Genomic DNA, 22,805 nt, shown 5'->3' with positions numbered 1-22,805 from the left:
CAAAAAACTCCACAGAGACAAGCACTTAAAAGATAAAAATAAATAAAATAAAAGATAAACTAAACAGCCAACAAACACTTGGAAAAGTATTTAGCTTCATTAATATTCTGATGAATGAAACTGACAGCAGCATGAGACACCATCTCTTCTTGCTGAATTTATAATATTTTAATTCTGATCATTATCAAATATTGGCAGGGTTCCATCCCTAGTCAACATACTGGCCCCGCCCCAGGGCCCACTAAGCCAGCCAAGTCAGCCACCAAGTCTGGGTGTGGTGGTGCAGGCCTGTAATCCTAGCACTGGGGAGGCTGATGACAGGAGAATCATTACAAGTCCAAGCTATGTAATGAGACCCTGAACCAAATACATTAAAAAAAGCAAAAATATTGGCGAGGAAGTAGACAATAGATACTGACAATAGAAGTGTATCAGATAGAGAAATGATCTGCTATTATCCACTCCGTTAAACTGAAAACAGCTATCCCTTAAAATAGGTGACTCTACTCTAAACAGTCCTGGAGCACCACTGCTCAGAAAGTCACTGCAGGCATTTGATCTATGCTAAACACTTCAAGACAGCTGGTATCCCTTTTTCCTGAGGGCTCTGACAGTGGTGCTCAACAATCACTGTAACAAAAACACTCCCATACTTCTTTTTTTTTTTTTTTTTTAATGTATTTAGGACAGGGTCTACAGGGTCTACAGTGTCTCACAGACTTGTAGGGATTCTTCTGTTTTCAGCCTCCCAAGTGCTGGGATTACAGGCATACATCACCACACCCAGTCTCAATCACTGTTTCAGAGCCAGGGATTGAACCCCAGCTGCTGCGCTCTGCCTCAGTAGGGGCTTTAGTCCGCTGAGCTATCTGGCCAGCTCTTTTTGAGCAATTTCTAAATGTCCTATATGGGAGCAATGCTAAATCCTGGTGACAACTACTGTCTCAAAAGATTCCACAGACATCCAGGACGAGGTTCTATAGGCATTGCTCATAAAAACAAAGCAGTCTCCTCATCAAACCCCACTGGAAATGATACCCTTTAGCTGGAGTGGCTAAATTACCCCCCACCACACACACACACACACACACACACACACACACACACACACACACACAGTGGGATGCTAAGGTATGGCAATGAAAATGAATTGCCAAAGGTAACAAGTACTAAAAAAAGTACAATGATTCCATTTTTAAAAAGTTTGAGATGGGGCATATAGCTCAGCAGCACAAGTGTCTGCCTGCCAAGCACTAGGTCCTCAAGTTTGATTCCAAAAGCGAAGTCTGAAATGGAAAAAATGAAATGATAATTACACTGTGAGATATATACGTAATTTTAAAAGGCACAGATAAATATCTATTTCAAAACAATTTAAAAAGGCATAGATAATTTCAGGACAGTAGTTCCTTTTGGAAAGAAAAGAAGGGTATACCATTGAGGAAACATAGAAACAAAATTGTTGTTTATTAAGTTTAGTAATGGATACACTGTACAAGTTCTATGAGATGCATAGTGCAATTTTTAAAAAGCTAAAATAAAACTTTCTATGTAATATGTTAACAGGCAAAAGCAGATATAAAGATTTGAGTTAAGGGCCATGCTGTGGTACCTTTCCCTGTCTGGTATCCCTATTAATTTTGAAATGGCAGAGGAATTAGTGAAGCTGCTTACCTATAGCACCAGTCCTGCATTATAATCTTGCAAAATCCTTTTAATGCCTCTTAACTTAGACCTGTCTTAGGTCGTTTTCAAATAGAATGAGATCACAGTTAAGTAGAAGACTAAAAAAGGAGGCATCATGTTCCAGTTAGCCAAACTAGTACTCTATACTAAAACCCAAATCTTTCATCTTTCATATTTGGCAATAAGTTTATAAAATATATTCTCATCTATCATAAATAATTTTAATGAATATTTATCATGTAATAGACCCAAGAAGTAAAAAGATAGGTAAAATATATAGTTCTTGCTCTTAATAACTTACTATCAAAAAACAAAAAGCAAGGGCAGGCCAAACAGCTTAGTGGATTAAAGCACCTGCTTAGGCAGGTGCCTGCTGGCCCCACCCCCGGGGCACACGGAGACTCTATTGAGTCTGGGTGTGGTGGCATGTACCCATAATCCCAGTGCTTGGGAGGCTGAAAACAGGAGAATCACTATGAGTCCAATCTACGTAGTGAGACCATGTACTAAATAAATAAAACAAAAAAACTTCACTACCTAGGGATAGGCATGCACATGAGTGGTATGCACATGTGTATGCACATGTGTGTTAGAGGAAAGATGGAGGAGGATCTATGAGTAAATAGGTATGGATTAAGAGCAATTAGGATTGCAACAAATTGAAGGATGAATACGGAGATTGTCAATTCAAGGTAAGTTACTTTGATGTAAGTATGAGGAATTTCATAGGCATACTTTGGGGAAAAAAATAAATTCCAGAGAAAGGAGACCAACACAAGCACTGAAGAAAAGCCAGGGAATTGGAAGGCATAAGCTGAAATATATGAGGTGGGGAAGGAAATGCCCACTGAGGAGTTCAGTGTTTGATCCTACAGCAAAGGAACAGAAGGGATGCAAACAGCACATCTGATTTTTAAGCATGGATTGGTAATAAGATGGCCAAGGGGCAGGGAACATGGTGTGGAGACTCTGATGTGGAGCATCAAGACAGAAAATAGCCAGGGCAATCCATAAAAGAGACCCAAAAAGTGTAATAACAGGACAGAGAGATGAGGACAAATGTCAGCTGTTGAAACAATTAAATATAGCAATGGCAAAATGAATGTGATAAATGGGAAAGAAAAAGTTACTAGAATTGAGACTCCAAGGAGAGGATACAAAAGTAAAAGATTGTAAAGAAGGGAATGCTCAGATACGTGGAATGACAAAGCACATGTGGAACAAGGAGTCACCATCCACTTTCTAAGGGCTGGGGAGATAGCTCAGTAGAATAAGCGCTTGCCTAGCAAGCACAAGGTCCCGAGTTCAATCCCCAGTACTGAAAAAAATCCAAAAAAAAAAAACAAAAAACAACCATACAAAACAAAAAAAAACCACCATCCACTTTGTAAACAACCAATGAGGAAGTAACTAAGCTGGCCGCCGAGCACTTTCAGTGAAGTGTAGACAGAAGAGGCCTACCAGAGGCGAGCTCAGACAGACAGTGCCGCCTTGTGAAGGGACACAGCTGTCTGTAGAGCATCTGAGAATCAAGTATTCAGATGGAGGCTTAAACATGCTCCTGGGCTCAATGAAGAGGCTGGAAATACGGGAAAAACAGGGTTACAGATGGACAAAGTCCCAGAATAGATAAAAATGGATATCACTGAATAGGCAGTGAAACTGTACAAAACATAATAGGAAGCTTTCTTATTGTGAGACAGAGGCACCTGGACGAAAGACTTCATTTGACAAATATTTATTGAACATATGCCAGATGCCAGTTACTCTGCAAAGAGCTGGGGGATAAAAGATGCATAAGTCAATCCCTGACTAAGAGTTTAGTTTAGTGGGCAAAAGAAGTGTGTTCTAAGCACAAATATGTGGAGATGAGAAGCGCAGTGTAGTAACACAGAGGTCAGAGGAAGTGGTACAGTGTGATGCAGCACCTGCACAGTATCTGCTTGTGAAGTACAAGGTGAAAATATCTGTCAGGTGGTGGAGGGGCACGGTGGGGTCAGGAGATGTCAGGCAATCTGAGGAAAACAATAAATGCTCACAACAGTTGCCAGATAATAAAACAGCAACTTATATTTAAGATATACTAGGGCCCAGGGACTTCAAAACAATCCTATCATTTTCATTTTGCTAGTGAAACAACTGACACCTGGAAATTAAATCCTGAGAGACACCAAAGACTATCCTGAGATTAGAAGCTCTATTTTTGTAGCAGCAAAAATTCACATAATTGAGTCATTTCTCCTTTGCTGTGCTTCTCAGTCCAAGAATGCAACTGATTCAGGATTTATGTTTACAAAGACAAAAGAAAAGGTGTAACACAAGAGTAAGAGAAATGGGGAGTAAAATAGATGGAGAAATGGGTAAGAAGGCAATTGAAGTAATTAACCATTCTGCAGTTTATGACTCAAGGAAATGAAGTTTAAGCAGATGGACACTTGAGGGATGAAGGAATCAAAGAGCTTCAGAATATTCAGCAGAAGAAAGAAAATGAAATACCAAGTTGAGACAGAATCAATTTAAAGTAATGGGGGATTGTACAATGATGCCAAGGGCCAGAACAGGCCATTAAACTGAATTTAAGAAAACCATCAGTCAAACTAGATGTTATCACACAATTAGTAAACAATAAATTTCAACAAACTCAGACCTATCTCCAATTTTGATGTCATTTTTATTATTCTGAAGATGCCTATGTACTTCACAAGCCCTTATCAACATTTTGGCTATATTTCTTTCCCAGTGTTTCAGTGGTAGCTCGGTTTAAAAACTTAAGATGCTGAGGAAGATGGCTGTGTTTGTGGTGGGAAGATGGTCATCGTTATGCTTTCAGCTGATATGGACTTTGCAGAGGGAAGCAAACTTCTGTGGAATGCTTTTGTTTACAGACTGAACCATTTACAAACAGAAGTGTTTATGAACTGAGATATTACTGTACTTCCTTGCCTTGTTAAACAGCATGTGTATGGACTTAGCCTTTTCTTAATGACTTTTAGTAGCTACTCTTACCATCACCTTGTGGTAGATGAGTACTTCGCTAGTTGAGGACTCTTTAATCTCTTCTTTTGAGGTAGCTCTTAATTTTCATGGCTGTTCAGTATTCCTTTTACTACTTTAATTTGCCAAGTGGAACAAAATGTTTCCAAGAACTGTGTAATAAACTCACAAAAGCTTAATTTCATACCTAATGCTATGTCGAGGGTAAGGATGGTTTTCTTTCTTTTCTATGAATTAAAGACAAGGGGTTGCGGCGGCACGTCTATATTTAACTAGAAGAGATGACTCTGAAGTTGTTTAAAATATTGGCTACCTACAGTTCCAGCAAGTACATTTCCAAAATCCTCAAACTGGGATTGAAATTTCCTACTGCCTAAAGCAATGGAGACAAACCTACAGCATGTCTGTTATTTGCTTTTATTTTAAGACTAAAGATGTTAATGTTTGAGTTACTTTCTCTATAGTAAAACCTCAGTACTCTGTCAGGTTTAATTGCAATGTTGGCATTTTGTGATAAACAAATGGATTTGGGGCTGCAGTTTTCTTAACTGCTCTCTAAAAGATCTGCCACTGCTTAGACAGGTGCAGGGACTGGGGTTAGATTCGTGTGTGCTGTGCTGGCCCGCCCCCAGGGTGCGCTGAGATGGCAACTGAGACTGGGCGTGGTGGTGCACACCTGTAGTCCCAGCTCTCAGGAGGCTGAAAATAGGAGGATCACTAGGAATCCAATCTGTGTAGTAAGACTCTGTAGTCCCTGTACTAATACATTAAAAAAATAAATAAGAGATCTGCCATCACTGTCCTAAACCATTATAAAAAATGACTTTTCTTAACATGAAATACTTCTCATCCTTTTTGCGATTTATAAAAAACTTACAGTGAATATCTATTGCTCATTACCTCTTTTTTTGCTTCTTTTTTAGGATCATAGTCACTATCATTTCCATCCACTGGGTGTGTTTCTTCCACATCATCATCACTAAGAAGGAAAGATTGGTAAACTCAGTTACTTTTATTTTTATTCTAGTGCACCTATCAAACTATAATATTACTTCTAATAATTTTACTAAATATTCCTTAGCAGAACAAGAAATATTAGGAAAGAGTAAGTTATATTTCTATAGTATTTAGAAACATCTTTTAGGGTTTACAAAATCATTTTAGCTAACATTTCTAGCTAAAAAATACTTAATGGGAAAGAGATTTAGAAAAAATATTGTTTGAGAAAGAGAACACAAACAGTTTAAATAACACTTATAATTTTGCTTCTTTAGTTGAAGAGTATAAAGGCAGACAAAACCCAGCCAACAAATGATTTTACACTACCAGGGAAATATAGCTACAATCATGAGGACTTCAGTTACTCAGGTAATTGTGGGAATGACCCCTTCCACAATAGGGTTTTCAATATATTCTACATATATGTATTGCCTACACCAATACTAAATAGAAACATGAATTATAGTTGGAAGAGTTTGAGGAGAGTTCTTACTATTAAGACTTTTGACCACTTGGCTTTTTCCTGGCAGAGCAGACACAAATATAGAATAGGAAGAATTTACAGTGTGTTGTAACAATTTTTGCGCCTTATAAAATATAAGCAATCCAATGCAATGTCCCTCACACTGTAACTAAACAGAGGGATCCAACCTACCTGTCACCCTGATTATGTCTATTGGCTAGTTTACGAGCCTGGCGATCCATTAAACTTGTCCTAGAGCGAGTTTTTTTCCAAGAATAGTAATATTTTACAAGGCTTGCAATTGTCTTATCTGGAAGCTTTAAAAAAATCATGTTAACATTAGCAGGATTAATTCATTAAATTCTAACAAAACGAATAATATTCTTTGATAATAAAAACATAAATGGAAACTATTTGATAGGTACCTTTATGAATTATAAGAGATAGAAAGTACTGTGACAATAGTTACAGCACCCCAATACACCAATGTCATTCCTATTTCTGAACTTGTATTACTATCTATTCTGGGGAGAAGAAGAGGCTGTCACTAGCTCCCAGCATAGCAATGTTAGTACTCAATATTCCTTTCCTTCAAGAGCTATTCAATTCCCAGTTGCCAAATAAACTGGAATTTTGAGATATAGTTTGGACATCATAAAATTTACTGCATAAAGTGTACAATTCAGTTGGTTTTAGTACACTAAGTTGTACTGTTACATCTAATGCCATATTTTCATAATCTCAAAAAGAAACTCCATGGCCAGCCAGATAGCTCAGCGGATTAAAGCACCTGCTTAGGCAGATGCAGGAACCTGGGTTCGATCCCCTGGTGTGCTGTGCCAGCCTCACCCTGGGGATACACTGAGCCAGCTACTGAATCTGAAGGTGGTGGTACACACCTGTAATCCTAGTGCCTGGGAGGCTGAAAACAGGAGGATCACTACGAGTTTGATCTGTGTAGTGAGACCCTGTAGACCCAGTACTAAATATACTAAAAAAAAAAAAAAAAAAAAAAGAAAGAAAGAAAGAAGGAAAAAAGAAACTCCATCCTACTTGCCATTCCCCAAGTCTCTGACAACCACTAATTTACTTCTGTCTCTGTAGATTTAATCTGGAGACTTCATATAAATAGAATCATACTGTACGTGGTTTTTTGAATCAGGCCTCTTTCTTTTTACGTGTTTTGTGCAGGATCTCACTACACAGCTTGGACTCATAGTGATCCTCCTGTTTTCAGCCTCTCCAGTGCTGGGATTACAGGCATGGGCCATCAGGCCCAGATTCCATGGCTGGTTCAGCATGCCTGGGGTTGGGGCTGGCACGGCATGCGGTACCAGGGATCGAACCCTGGTCCCTGTGTGTGCCTGAGCAGGCACTTAGTCTGCTAAGCTATCTCACTGGCCCTCAGGCTTCTTTTACTTAGCAAAATGTTTTCAAGAATAGCTAGTCTATTCTCTCTTTTTTAATTAAATAAATTTTTAAAATCTGATTTAAATCTAGGTTTTAGGATGACAAATAATACAAAGAGACTTTAGCTACCAAGTAAGTCTCCGTGTGTTAAAGTAACTAACAATCATGTACTCATCAGTCATACTAGCAAATGACACAAATTCCCTAACAAAATGTTGTCTTCAATCACAGAAGCTACCTAGAAGTATATGTAAACATTATCCAATTTTTATGTATTCTGGTTAAATTAGTATAATATGGTAACTTCTCAGACATATTATTTTGATAAAATTTTAAACATTTAAGAACTAGAAATACAGAACAGTAATTTTTCTTAATCAAAACAGCAGTAATACCTGAACAACCCTGAAACAATACAGAATCTTTTAAATGGGCTTTCGTATTAAAAAAAATATATATAAAGAACCAAATCCTAACATCCAAAAATGAAACAAAAATAAAGTTGAAATTATGATTTTTTTTCTGGAACAAATATTTAATAACTATATGACACACATTTTTCTCAAAAATTATGTCTCACCACTCATGAATGATCATAAAAATAGAACTGTATGAAAATAATTACAGCTATTTCAATATATTTTTTAAAATTAAGGTCAAACTGGAAAACTGCTTCACATTTAATAATTTGTAAATACTCAATAATAATATAAGATATATTACAAAAGACTAAAATCATCATACCATTTGTTGAATCCTGTGAAAGCTCTTCCCATGAAAGCTAAAGGCTTGCTCAAACAGGACTTTATCTTCCACTGTCCACTCATCCGGAAAGGGAGTGAAATTAGGGAGATCAGCAAGGGACTTCTCAATGTTATGTTTATGCCAGAACAGCATGCCAAGTGCCTTTGAAGAGAAATCATTCCCCTTGGTTTGAATGGACTTTTATGTTCTACTAAGTTCAACATGAAGGTCACAAAGTACCACACACATCAGATAAAAATTTTAAGCCTGACTTCAACTTAAGATAAAATTTATCTTGAGACTTGTGATCAGGATGCTCACATAGCAGACAATATTTATTTCTTTCTTTTAAGTCAGGGGCTCAAACAATCAATGTATATACATATCAGACTGCTACAGAATTCAGGAAAAACAAAAGTATGGTATAACTTTCATTATTAATTTGCCAGTGTGTAGGGAAAAATATGCTAGAAAGAAAATACCCAGTAAATTAACACTTGAATGAAACCATCAGTTACAACAAGAAATGCTCAGTTGGGATGTGCTAGAGAAACTACAGTTTCATTAACCTTTCAGAAGAATACTGGAGGTTAAATACTTCTAAGAATTAAAAGCATTTAACCACTAGTAGCTACTAGTGCTACTTTAACAATATTTCACCACGTACACTTTTTTATTTTTATATAGTGTAATACATAGACTCACTAGAAAGCATGCAAGTAACTTTGATAACTTGTTTTCCAAGTCGTAAGAAAACCTGACATGGTCAATTTCCGAAAATTCCATACTTTCCCCTCTATTGCAAACACGTTTTTATCTTTACTATAGGGACTTAATTATCATTTAGAGGATAACCTTTTGTTCTTAAAAAAATAGTACTTTTAAGTAGTGAGTTTGAAAGTGAATTTCAATATCAGATCTTTATAATAAACATGAGAATGACCATATATGCAATAACATTTAAATATATATATATATATATATATATGTATTTATTTGGTACAGGGTCTCGCTATGCAACTTGGACTCATAGTGATCCTCTTGTCTCAGCCTCACCAGCACTGGGATTACAGGTGTGTGCCACCACACAGTTTCAGGGCCAGCACAGAGCATCCAGGGTTCTGGGGCCGACACAGCACGTGGTACAGGGGAGCAAACTTGGGTCCTTATACTGCCAGGCAGGAGCTAAGATGGCTGAGTTATCTCCCCAGCCCACAACCACATTTTAACTTTGTCTCAAATAAATAGTAACAAGAACACAAGGCTTAAAAACAAAATAGTTAAAGGCTTCAAAATCCACAGGAGAAAACCAAATACCTTAATTTCATAAAAATGGTATTAGTTTACAATGTTACTAACATGGTAGCTCTTGTTAACCTTTCTTCTCTTAAAACAAATTATCTATTTTATTACTAATTGTGATCAAGTTTGAGATGATACTTAGTGGAAATAAGATTTAATGTTAGAGTTCAGTAGTGTGTGCCTGTAATCCCAGCTACTCAGGAGACTAAGGCAGGAAGACTGCTTCAGCCCAGGAGTTCAAGGCCACTCTGGACAACACAGAGAAACCCCTGTCTTTAAAAAACTGAAAAAAGTTTCTCTACATACCTGTTCAACATTATAGCCATGTTTCTCCTTTGCAATTGCAATATATTCATCCACTGTAATGAAAATGTTAGGTAATTATTCTCACTTAAATTATTCTCATTTGCCCAGATCTACTTTTTTAAAACATGGCAAAATAATGTACTTTATTATTCCAGGGGTAAAGAAAAAACAAAACAAAAAATCCAAACCCATCTTTCAGTAAATGTTACAAAAAGGCACATTTGAACAGGATCTGAAGTATTCCCCTGAATGAACATGTTATTTATTACAACATTTCTATGGCCACATATCATATACTCACTAATGCAATGATATAATATAATAATTATTTTTTTATATGGAAAAAGACCAATCCTTGATTATATAATAAACCTAGTTACAGTATACGACACTAAGATAATTTCATTTGTTAGTTAATAGTCTTTATTAAAGACTCTTTTTCATATTTACAGTTTAATTTTTCTAGTATAGTCTTTAAGTTATTTAGCTACTTGATATCCTTTCTCATATATATTTATTTATTTATTTTTGTATTTTAGGGAAGGGTCTACAGAGTGTTCAGGGTCTCACTACTAGATCAGACTCGTAGTGGTCCGCCTGTTTACAGCCTCCTAACAGCTGGGATTGCAGGTACGTACCACCACACCCAGTCTCTCATATTTTAGAGTTGGCTTAAAGCCTATATTTTGTATGCTGATTGCTATACAAAAGATTATTTATCTATAATTTTGCCTGCTATATAGAATGATACACTTAAATATGCTTCAGTATCCCAAAAAATTTCTTCAGCTCCTCTTACTACTATATGAACAGTGCTTATATATATGTGAATTTTTTTTTGGCTGGCTCAGGCTAATTTAAGGGTAGGTCTGATAATACAGGTTGAGGTGGGGATGAAACCACGGTATCCTGTGCTTGACTGCATTTGCATGAGCAGGCACCTAAACAACTGAGCTAACCAGCAGGCCGCTTAAATATGTTACTTGCAGTTATCCTACCTATGTAATTAAGCCAACAAAACAATTCAGATAAGCAGTATTATTGATGATATACTGGCAATGCAAACCTTCACTGCTCAGGAGTCTGGTACATTTAGAATCTAGTTTTATGTGAAGTCCACAAGACAACTCCTTAATCCTTTAAAAATTATTTTATACATATATAAAATACAAACATAAAATAATTTTTAAAACATGTCTGAGAAGTAATGGTTTAAAATTGTGATTCTGAAGCACATGGTGTACTCAGACTTGATTTTCTGCTTGTTACTAGTTTACTTTGGTGGAGTAACTTGATATTTTTATACCTTAGTTCCCTTGCTCTAGCATGATGATTAAGTGATACCTTCCTCTTATGATCACATGAATTAATATGTAAGTGTTCAGAACAGCACCTGGCACCTTTTAAGTACTTCTAACTACCTGTTACTACTATTTGGTCAGTATAGCTTAGTGCACGAGTGTGCTATAACAATATGCTCTTAGAAGAGCACCTATTTTTATGGATGTTATTAATCTTCCAAAATGTAAGCTTTTGATGCAGAAAATCCAATTAATACATTTTGCTTAGAATCCACAGTACTTAATTAAATACATAACAGGATTAAATATATGGCAATTAATTTAAAATTTAATGAAAGTATCTTATAGGCCTACAGATAGAAAAGCTAAACAATACTACCTGACCAGTGGTTCTCAATCCTGGCTACACATAAGGAACAGTGTGGGAGCTTTTAAAAATCCAGACACCCAGGCTTGACCTTTGGAGATGCAGATTGAGTTGGTTTGAGAGAAAGACTACACATCAATACTTTTTAAAGACATTTCCCCAAATGATTCCAACATACATACAGCCAGGGTTGAAATGTTTGCCCAAGATCTTTATTCCACATGGACACTATACTACTGTTACATGTTAGCTTCTTGAATTTTGTTTTCCAACTTGCTATGAAATGCATTATTGTATAAAATGAAACTAAAACAGCCAAACTCAAAGGTAGCCCGTTGCTCCCTTTGTGATGAAAACCTTTACCTGTAATAACTGGACCAAAAACCCAAGTCTCCTTCTGATTCTCAGTACACAGTCCCAGGCCAAATGAACAATTTCAAGTTTTTTGTTAATGCCTCTACGACACAGAATTTCTCAATTACCTGCTAGAGTCTAGCTAGTGTTCTAAAACTCTTCAAGAGGGACAATCATCAGGTATTGAAAAGTGTACTAAGTTTTGAAGTTTTAGTTTCTTGCTGCATCAACAAGCATTAGATTTACTACACACATGATATACAGGACATCATTAATTTTCCTGAAACTACACAAATAATAAATAGACATCTTTAAGATTCAGGAAATATTTTTAAAAGAGAAACTTATTTTATGGCTGCCAGAATGCTGGCTTCATGTTGTTGATGCTGTTATTTAATAAACTCACTAATAACTGAGTGGAGGGTGGGAATCTTAGGTGCTGTTACCTGCAGGTTTCTTATACATGATGTGCCACAAAGGATCAGGTCCACTTTGTCACACTGAAGTTTAAGCCACACCATGAGTCAAGAGATGCAAGGTCAGTGAATCAGAAGGTCTCCGGGCAGCAATGGAGAGCACGAAGATGACCTGATGGCTACTGAAGTCAGCTCCTTCCCCTTTCCTCTTTAAAATGGTAATGCTAGTGGGCTTGCCGAAGTCTGAAGGCATTTGTTTACAGCTCCACAGATTGAGCACAATCTTGTGCAAATGGCTATACAGTCACCTGCTGCTGGTTGAGGGTTTAAGCAGCAAGGCCACCAGATCCTATCTTTTTTTTTTTTTAATTCTCCATAAGCCTGACACAAATTGGGATGATAAACCCTCTATTTTCTGAAAGTAAAAAAACATCCTAACAACCTCTATTCAACAACAAAAACATAAAATTGTCTTATGAGAATCTAAAAGATTCAAAAACAAATATACATTGTACACTGGTTGGCTCATAGATCGTTTTTGACCTTAACATTCAATCTCAGAAAACTTACATTTGGCATCTGGGATACTGTGATAGGGAGACCATACAAGCATCCCTCCATTGTCTTTATCTGTGTACTTCGTAGCACCTGAGGAAAAAAAAAAAACAATTACTTTGAATATGATGGATTTGCTTTCAAGCAAAATAGTATCAAAGTTAAGTTTCATATGTCCAAGTACAGTACCTGCAAAGGACAAGACAGCATAAGAAAACAGAAAGGAAACAGACAAAGACGGCAAATATTCTACTTCTGAAAATTAAGGAAATTTTTGCAAATACTGATGCTTACCCACTGTTACAATTTATATCCAGATGCCACCCAAAGCCTCACACAGTCACAGGTCAGGTTTCTGAAAGGTGGCTAGACTGAGGGTGCACAGCTGACAGCTGTTGGGAGCTAGGGTCTGGCCAAAGAGGTGAGTCACTAAGGCCATGGGCCCTGTGTATCTCCCACCTAGCTCTTCCCTTCACTCCTGTTTTCCTGACTGCCAAGTGGGCATACAACTTTCTTCTGCCAGACCCTTCCATGTTTTCTTGCCATGGAACTGCCCAACTGCCTACTAAAAGCACGACCCAAAATAAACCATTCCTCCTTTGAGTTGTGTCAGCCATTGTGTCCCAGCAAGTGGCAGACAGAGCAGTGATTCAAATTCTGTAGTCTAACCACGGCACTAAAAATACTGTTCATTTCTGCAAACATCAGCAAGGAAAAAAATGACAAAGATACCAACTTTAAATTTTTTTTTTTTTTTTAAGTGTTATCAGTACAGGGTCTAGAGTCTCACTACACAGATTGGACTAGTAATGATCCTCCTGGTTTCAGCCTCCCAAGAGCTGGGATTACAAGTGTGTGCCACCACACCCAGTGTCATTTGCTGGCTCAGCCTGCCCCAGGGGAGGGAGGGCGGTAGGGTACATTGGGATCAAATCCTGGTTCCTGAGCCTGCCTAAGCAGGCACATTAGTCTGATGAACTCTATGGCAGGCGCCAGGACACCAACTTTAAAGACAAAACTTTCTTAAGAACATTACAAACCTATACTTCTTGAGGTGAGCAAATAAATCTAATATTGCCTTCTACATGTTACTTAGGAATCCTGGTTAAAAATTCTAACCAGTTCAACTACAGAGATGGCCAGGAATATAGCTGAGTGGCACAAGGGTCTGCCTGGCAAGCATAAGCTCCCAACTTCTAGCCCCAGTACAAAAGCCAAAAACAAAACAAAACAAAACAAACAAACAAAAAACTACTAAGACTACCTCATGGTTTTGCCCTGCACTTAAAAAGGCCAAGATTGCTGTAATTTTTAAATACCGATGTCTGCTTTTATCTTATTCCTTGATAAATGTGTCAACTATTTCTTTTTAAACTTTACTACATTTCACATTTATAAGTCAAAGACATGAATTAATAATTTCTTTTAAATGTAATCTGAAAGAATACATTTAAATACAAAAGTATATACCACTTTTTAAGGCTGGCCAGATAGCTCAGCAGACTAAAGTGCTTGCTTGGCAGAGTGCAGTGGGTGATGTTCAATCCCCACGTGTTGTGCTGGCCCCGCATCCTGGGCGCGCTGAGCTAGAGACTGAGACTGCATGTGGTGTCATGCACCTGCAATCCCAGCGCTTGGGAGGCTGGAAACTGGAGGATCACTATGACTCCAATCTACATAGTGAGACCCTGTGGACCATGTACTAAATACAAAAATAAAAAGATAAAAGTCTGAAAATTCTCTATTAATTTAAATTAAGAAACAGAACAAATCAATACTGCAACCTCACAACACATATGTCTATAGGTTCTATCTTTTAAGTACAAGACTTCTACCTAATTCTACCTAATTCTTAGCTGCAGGTTATTTAAAACTATGGACAAGCACTGCTGCCATATGTTTTAAGACAACCAGCTTATGAATATGTCATAACTGACTTATGAGGTACTGGAAGAATAGCCAAAATTCCAAAACCGTTCACATAAAACATTAATAGAATTAAGGTTAAACTATGTTTTTTAAAAAGTTATAAGGAATTTGGAACAAAGAATATTCATTTCTAGGGATAAACTAGTACTGTAATATCCATATTGAAAAATTATATATTAGGCAGTAACTTAAGTCAGTGAAATATGAAGACATTTTTTAAACATGTTTTACAATAAGGAAAAATAAGGAGGAAAGAAAAGAAAAATGATCAAAGTACTTGAAAAACCATAATTACAAAATAAATGTAAAAAAGCTGAAAATCTTAAGTGTACGCTCACAGTTGATTATCTAAAATTTGTTCAATGAAAAACTTGGAAATGGCACTTAAAACCTCACTATTAAGATATATGTGTTTAATATTTTATTATGTTAAAAAATACAAATTGGCCAACTGACTCAATGGAAATAAAACAAATGTTATCTGAGTTGGTTACAAGCTTCTACTTAACAAAAAATGTTATTTCTACTGAATATCCTGTCAATCGTTTCACATAGAAATATTTTTGCATAACAGATTGTCATAATAACATCCCTCAAATCTTACTTAACAGAATATACCAGTAATGAAGAAAGCTTCCCAGTAAGGCTCAAGTCTTAGAAGCAATCATAATAATCTAACCTATTTCCTCGCACCTCATTCTTGAATTACAGTAAGTCTGAATTAAAACATCTCATGAAATCCCTTTTCTTAAACATGCATTTCAAAAAAAAATTCCTATAAAGAACAATGTTACATTTCAAAAAAAAATTTCTGTGATTAAGGGCCTGACTGACAGAAACTGGCCCCTAATTCGTGGGGTCTGGCAGCTCTTCTAACACTGGAGCACATAAGGGTAGAAGGCAAGCCTGGGTAAGAGCAAAGAATGCCTAGTTAAGCATTTTGCAATGTTCTTCACCCCAGCACCAGCATTTTCAATTATGTATGTGTCACCTGGGCCCAAGAGACGACTGATGTTGCAGAAATGAACAATATTTTACAGTTATGTTAAGAATGCGGATTAGAGTCAGACTACCAGAACCTGAATCTCTTCTGAACTTATGTGTAAACATAAGAATTAAATAATTCTTTATGCCTGTTTTTAAAATATATTTTAATTTTTAAAATGTTTTTTCATCATATTCTGTAGCGACTTAAAGTTCAACATATCAATACTTGATGAAAAATACCTGTTCCATGTTATGCCTAAGATGTTTGATATGCAGACAGATAGTGAGGTTAAGCTTCACAGCCTAGGTTGTATGGTAATAACAATAAGCTTGTCTTCTGAATGATTAACAACCTAAGTTTGCAGACCAAAATTAGAGAAAAAGGAGGGCCGCAAGGAAAGCCAACATTTTGGCCCAAGCCTTCCAAGGTCAATTAAGACTCAGGACATATGAGAACTTGTACTGCAACATCATGTAACTCGGTAGTGTCCCAAATTTCCTGATCAAGGAGATTATGGGGTCAAAGAGGAAAGTGATCGATGGTGTAGAGTGTGCCGAAGGAGAGTCACATGGAGAGAAAACATTCTCTCAGGCTTTCACAGAGAGCACACTGACCAAGCAATGGCCGTGACTCATTCACATGGCTGATACTGACAAAGGATCTACAATCTGAGGTACAGGATCTCAGGATAAATCCTGAGGGGATTTGACTGATCTTATCAGATCCAAAAGCTACAACTCTTGTTGCATAGGTCTTGCTTTATCTTGGTCTTAACTATCCAGCAGAAAAGTATAAAAACAAAGTATAAGAAGTAAAGCCATGCTGTTATGTTGAGCTATAGGGGACTCAGGTCAACAATTTCTGACATTGCCAGTCAAGAGGAAGACCCAATACTATTAAGGACTACTGGACTCTTTTAGAATATTTTGCTGAGTTAACATACCTATAATATTCAAATGACGGAATTAAACAAAAAAGGGGATACAGATGAATGCCCATTTTGTATCTGTGTATTCAAAATGTTTAGGACAGATATATAGTTACATTCTGTTCATGAATAGAGAGATTTGTTGTAATAGTGTTTGCAAATAGGATATCATGTCTGCATCTTGTACAGCAAATAACCACTAGGAAGAGTATGCAATGTGTGAATTATTGAAACTGTCCTACCAATTTGATTTGAAACTGTATCATTGCTATTTATCTCTCAATAAAATTATGGGGAAAACCCCCCCCAGAAAACCTGAATCCCAGCTCTTCCACCTGTTGCTGCATCACTTTGGATAAACCGAGGTAATCAGTCTGTGCCACAGCTCTCATCTCTACAAACAGTGATACCAGTATTTATTCTACAGAGTTGCCAAGAAATTACCCAAGATGAACACTATATAAGACGTTATTAATATACTCCAAATATATCATTAAAATATAGACTATTTTCTTATGTTTCCTCCTTTCTACATAATGGAAAACCTTATCAATTAAATAAAATAAATTAATGAAATCTCATAGGGCTCTAACTTAAATGGCTCTCTCATATAAAGCCTTTAAAGGTGAGACTGAATAGCTGAAATGACCTTTTTGTTTTCCTGATAATTCAGATCATATTCCTCTCCCATAAGATTAAGAGAATTATGATGTAGGATGCTTTATATTCAATAAACTTACCCTTTCCTGGTATAAAAGTTGAAAGGAACTTAAATATTTAAAGGAGATAAACACAATGTTTATGTTTTATCTATTACAATATTTAACATGCTGTCTCAACATTGTCTGATACTCAGAAGTAATACTGAAAATGAAATCTGCTTCACCAAGTATCTATCTTCTGAATAGGTAAAAACAAATCAAGGGCCGGCCAGATAGCTTGGCAGACTAAAGCACCTGCTGCCCCCAGGGCGCAATGGAGACTGGGCATAGTGGTGCACGCCAGTAATCCAATCACTTCGGAGGCTGAAAACAGAGGAATCACTACAAATCCAATCTGTGTAGTGAGACCCTGTAGACCTTAATAATAGATTGCCCTGTCCTAAATACATTTAAAAAAAAAGGAAACAAAACCCCCAAAATTTGTATGGTGAGCTACAATAATTTTAAGACTTGTTTAATCCCTTTGAAATCTTTTAAGTCTCTTTTGACTGCAGCTAGCAAAGTACATTTATGAAACAACTGAGGATAACCAATTACTAAGAAAGAAAAACTCTGTCAGCTAAGATTTCTATACCAACTGCAAATTTTGAAGTACAAAAATAAAATCTCACAACTTTTTAGATTCTGTTTAAGGCATTTAAAAGGATTTTAATGAAGGTCAGAGAATATACAAATGTAAAGCACTGAGAATGAGATGCTCCAAGTTTTAAAAATTCTATTTACACAATAGGCTCTAATTTATATACTTAATAGATTTATTTCAAACTGGGATAAACTGACTTTTGCAGAGTACATGGCAAGAATAAGTTTTTTGCTTTTTTTTTTTTTTTTTGTCTTTTGAGACAGGGTCTCACTACGCAGTTCAGACTGGCCTTAAGTTCACTCTGTAGTCAGGTCTGGTTTCAGACTTGCAATGATCCTTCTGCCTCAGTCTTCCAAGGGCTAGGATTACACATGTGCACTACCATGACTGGCATGAGTAAGGTTTTTTTTTTTTTTTTTTTGGCAGAACCGGGGATTGAACTCAGGCCCTTGTGCTTGCCAGGGAAGCGCTTATTCCACTGAGCTAACTCCCCGGCCCCCCTGGCATGAGTAAGTTTTAAGTGAATCAATTTTTAGACTTTCAGCTTTCCTGTTTTCTTTCTCAAAACAATCTTCTCAACAACGTGTAAGGAATCTAAACTATACAGTAGCTTTATTTGAGGTACACTTCACATGGTCAACTGTGACCCAAAAATTTAAATGGAAAAATCCAGAAATAAGCAACTCATCTGTTTTAAATTACACACAAAAACATGGAATGTCACACAGCCCCACAGGAATTGTCTCTTTGCCCTGTACACCCATGCTCTGTGTACTATCCTGATAGGCACTTTGATTATCAGGCCAATTTAGTGACACTTTGGGGTAGGATCCAGGTAATTCTTACTTTATTCAGTGACTGGCCCGAAGTACTGGAGCACAGTGCTAATGCCTGGGAACACACAACTGTGAAGGGTCACAGCATCTCCCCAGTGAAAAGTTCAGCTTCTTCACTTAAGGAGGCTTCCTTAATCTGTGTAAGCTGTGAGCATCCCTGTGGTTTCAGGAGGTCTGTGCATGCTCAGACCACTTCTGTCATCCCTCTCACCTGAATGTGACATTTCTTATCCCTTCTAAGTCTTACAAGAATCCATTGCTCACAAGATTTAAAAGCTCCAGAGCTCCAAACAGTGTCAATAAAGCCCTTCTATACTCAAGACACCAGAATTGCTATGGTTTTAACCTTTTATGAGTTGATTGAAAATTAATTCAAGCAAAGTAATTCTAACACTTAGAAATTATGGTCACAAGAATACATTAAGGAAACTTGGGATAAAGCAGAAAAGTTGGGCAGGTGATCAATGAAGCACCTTTAGGCACACAAATATATTATGGAAGTTAAAAGTTCTGTGACAAAAACATGGAAATGATTTCAAAGACAAAAGGAATGATGTAAAAAAACTTTCACTCTTGAGAAGCCTACCTAAATATTTTATGGAGTAGACATTATTACATCACTGTAATGTTTATATTTAACAATAATATAATAATACAACAGCCTTATTGCAAGTGTTTATTCTACTGAGCTATCTCCCCAGCCACCAAAATGCTAGTATCTTTAATGTACCAGAGATTACATTCTTTAAACTCAGTTGACAGATGGCAACTTGAAAATATGAGAATTTTTTCTTAAATTCGCTTATGGGTAAGCCAAACTCCTGCTTTGTATACATTAATTTTCAATTAATCCTGTGATATAGTTAACATCATCTCCCTTTTAAGAAGTAAGAACAAGAGCCTGGAGAACCTGGACAGTTCCCAGAAGGCAACTATGACCCTTGCTGAAAAGCACAGTGACAGAGTGACAGTTAACCATCATAAAAAATTTCTTCCCGAGACTAGGACAGTCAGTAGGCATTAAAAACAAAGTTAGGAAGAACTGTTAAACAACCCCGGTAACAACCAGAAATCCAGCTAGTAAATTATAACGACATTAGTAGTAATGACCTGTTAATAAAGGAAAGTATCTCTAATTCCAACATCAGTCTCAATTCTCATCAGTTTAATAATTCCTTCTTTATATGCTCAATTACTACCATAATCACTATCATCTCTTCTAATAAGAATACCCTCCACAAAAAAAATCTTGCTGTAATTTTTCTCCATTCTCATTAAATCATCTTAGCACCTAGGGCATTTTTCTTACAAGTAACTTATAGCACATGGTGAACAATCGCCAAAAAGTTGGGCTGAATGGTTCATGAGACAAAGGGAAAATGGGCAGAAAGAGAGGAACTCTTTCTCAGTTTCTATCACTACTAAATATCTCTCTTCCTCTATTACCTTTTCCTAGATAATGTGTTTCAATTCTCACCTAATTATACTGGAATGACAAACACAAACTCCACAGAATGGTATAACACTCAAAACAGAATAGCAAGTACATTTCCTTATAAAAAATGTCCGATAAACTGGGCACAGGGATACAATCCTATAATCCTAGCACTCTGCTGAGTGAGGCTGGAGGATTACAAATTCCAGTCAGTCAGAGCATAGGTAATTTAGATGGTCTCAAAATAGAAAAATAAATTAAAAAAAAAAAAAGAGTGGAGTTGTAGCTCATTGCAAAAGCCCTGAGTTCAACCTCTAGAGGGGAGTAGGAAGCTAATCTTTTGTTTCATAGACGGGCTATAGTAACAACAGAAAACTTTATTATTTATTTATTCAACTAATTTTATTACTTATTTAACTTTATTATTTATCTAACTTTATTATTTATTTATTTATTTTTGTATTTAGGACAGGGTTACAGGGTCTCACTGCGTAGAGCGGTCTCCTAGTGATCCTCTTGTTGATAGCCTCCCAAGTGCTGGGATACAGGCGTGGGCTGTCTTGTCCCGTCCAACCCCACCTAACTTTAAATCGTAACTTCTAATGTGTTCTTGCCCTGGAGATCATTAAATAGAAAATAAACACATGAATTTGAATACTGTGACAGTTATCCTCATTCCAATAAAGAATATCAATGACAGTGTATTACTTTATTTAAAAACAGTAACATTTCAGTGAGGTTTTATTTTTCACTACAAATTTGTTTAGGTTCAAAATAAGCAAAATAGGATTAAATTGGTTAATTCAAGTGGAGGTCATACACCACCACCTATTTTATTTTATATGAATTATTCTTCAAGTTTCAATTTTTTTTCATGGTTTGGTAACCATTAAATAAAAAAAGCTGGTCTTAAGGCAAGCTCTCCACAGCCTGGCTTTTAATCGGAAGACCTTGATCAATCTGCATATAGTCATCTAGAAATAAATACCGACTAAAACAGACTTAATGGGCCAAAAGAAAGGTATGTTTATTAAGTTATGAAATAATTCTGATGCTGAGTTCTAATTTGGAAATAATTATCAACAGCAAAGAAGTCCACAGTACAATAAAGCTCCAAATCAAAAGGGTACACTGAAAAATCACTTCTCATAGTTAAGACATTTAATCTTTATTGAGTAACTGTCATATACGTCCAATCATCTGATCCTGGCAAAAATCCGACAAACTGTTTTCTCATAAAGACAGGAAAATCGAGGCTCAGGGGAGGCCCCTTATTTGCTCACAGCATCTAGAGTTTGAAGGTGGGAAACAAATTCTAAAATGAAGATAGCTCTTTCCAAACGTCAAGCTAAACCACAAGAAACAAGGTAAGGTCAAGTACCGCTTACTTACTCCACTAAAAGAGAAAAGTAGTTGCAAAAAACATCTGAAATGAGTGAAGACCCGCAGTACACACACCACTGGTCCTTGAGTGAAATGCAGTGTCATATGGGCGGCTGCCTAAGCCAAGCAAGCCTTCTTGCGTCCCCGCCGCCCACTGAAGATTTCCCGTGTCCTGACGCGCACCGGCTCAGCCTCTCCAGGGAAACCGCGCCTCCACTCTTCAAATGGTCGGTAAAGATCATTTTGCATCAATCGGGTGGAGATGCACGAGACGAAATTTTCCAGCTAAATCCTCTGGAGCGCGCGCGCAAGGGCCCCCCGAGAACACGCCCGCAGCGCAGTTCCCCCACCCAGCCGGCCCGTAGCGCGGAGTCTGCGACCGCAGACCTGGGCGGGGGCGTCAAAGAGGCGGGAGGGCGGGGCCCTGCGGAACTCTCGTCCAATCGGCGTGCGGGCTGCGGCCCCGTGACCGCTCGCCCAGCCCAGGCCGCAAAGTAGACAGGGCGACCGGAGCCCGGCTGGCGGGGGCGCCTAGCCCTGGCTGCTCCGGAGAAAATGTCTCCTTGGCACGGCGGCCCGCCCCCCCTCCACCGGCTTCCAGCCTGGCCGCTACGGGACCCCGCCCTGCGCTCCGCCTGGACACCGGGCCGCAGAGCCGCCCCCGGCCCGTGTAAAGGCGACCAGGGTCGGCGACAGCAGCCGCCGTCGCCCCACAGAGCGCCCAGGGTCCAGGCCCGCGGTGACCTGCTCCAGAGGCCGCCACCGGCGACCAGCCCGGCTCGCGCTGCCCACGCCCCGGTCCCTGACAATCGCCGGCTCCGCGGCCCTCCCGCCCCTCGCCCGGACCCCGTCCCGACCCGGGGGACGCGGCGTCCCGTGGCTGGTGTAGCTACCTGGATCGAATTCAGGGATCCGGGCTTGGAATTCGGCTCCGACTCTCATCCCCACATCTGCAGCGCGGTGCCAAAAAATAAAAATGAAAAGAAGGGAAAAGAGAGATACTTAATAAAACGAGAGCGTCGCCGGCGGGCGGGAGGTGGTGGTGGCGGTGGCGGTGGCGGCGGCGGCAGCGGCGGCGGCGGCGGCAAGACGCGAACTCCGGGC

General features: G+C 38.0%; 1 protein-coding gene across 3 annotated transcripts in view; it reads right to left on the bottom strand.

Moving 5' to 3' along the window:
* Positions 1 to 22,805, bottom strand: part of Rcor3 (REST corepressor 3) — a 59,963-nt gene that overhangs the window by 34,870 nt on the left and 2,288 nt on the right. For all 3 annotated transcript variants that reach the window (XM_004641167.2, XM_012516900.2, XM_023701150.1), the window contains 6 exons: positions 22,595 to 22,651; positions 12,913 to 12,990; positions 9,905 to 9,957; positions 8,297 to 8,458; positions 6,335 to 6,459; positions 5,581 to 5,659 (listed from right to left, as the gene is read on the bottom strand). In XM_004641167.2, coding sequence (XP_004641224.2) covers positions 5,581 to 5,659; positions 6,335 to 6,459; positions 8,297 to 8,458; positions 9,905 to 9,957; positions 12,913 to 12,990; positions 22,595 to 22,651 — 554 coding nt within the window. Of the gene's footprint in view, positions 1 to 5,580; positions 5,660 to 6,334; positions 6,460 to 8,296; positions 8,459 to 9,904; positions 9,958 to 12,912; positions 12,991 to 22,594; positions 22,652 to 22,805 lie in introns of those variants that run through there.

The sequence above is a fragment of the Octodon degus genome, unplaced genomic scaffold, assembly GCF_000260255.1.
Source record: "Octodon degus isolate 3935 unplaced genomic scaffold, OctDeg1.0 scaffold00131, whole genome shotgun sequence".
Lineage (NCBI taxonomy): Eukaryota > Metazoa > Chordata > Mammalia > Rodentia > Octodontidae > Octodon > Octodon degus.
Note: the sequence above shows the minus strand (reverse complement) of the source record. Positions and strands in the feature narration are given on the sequence as shown.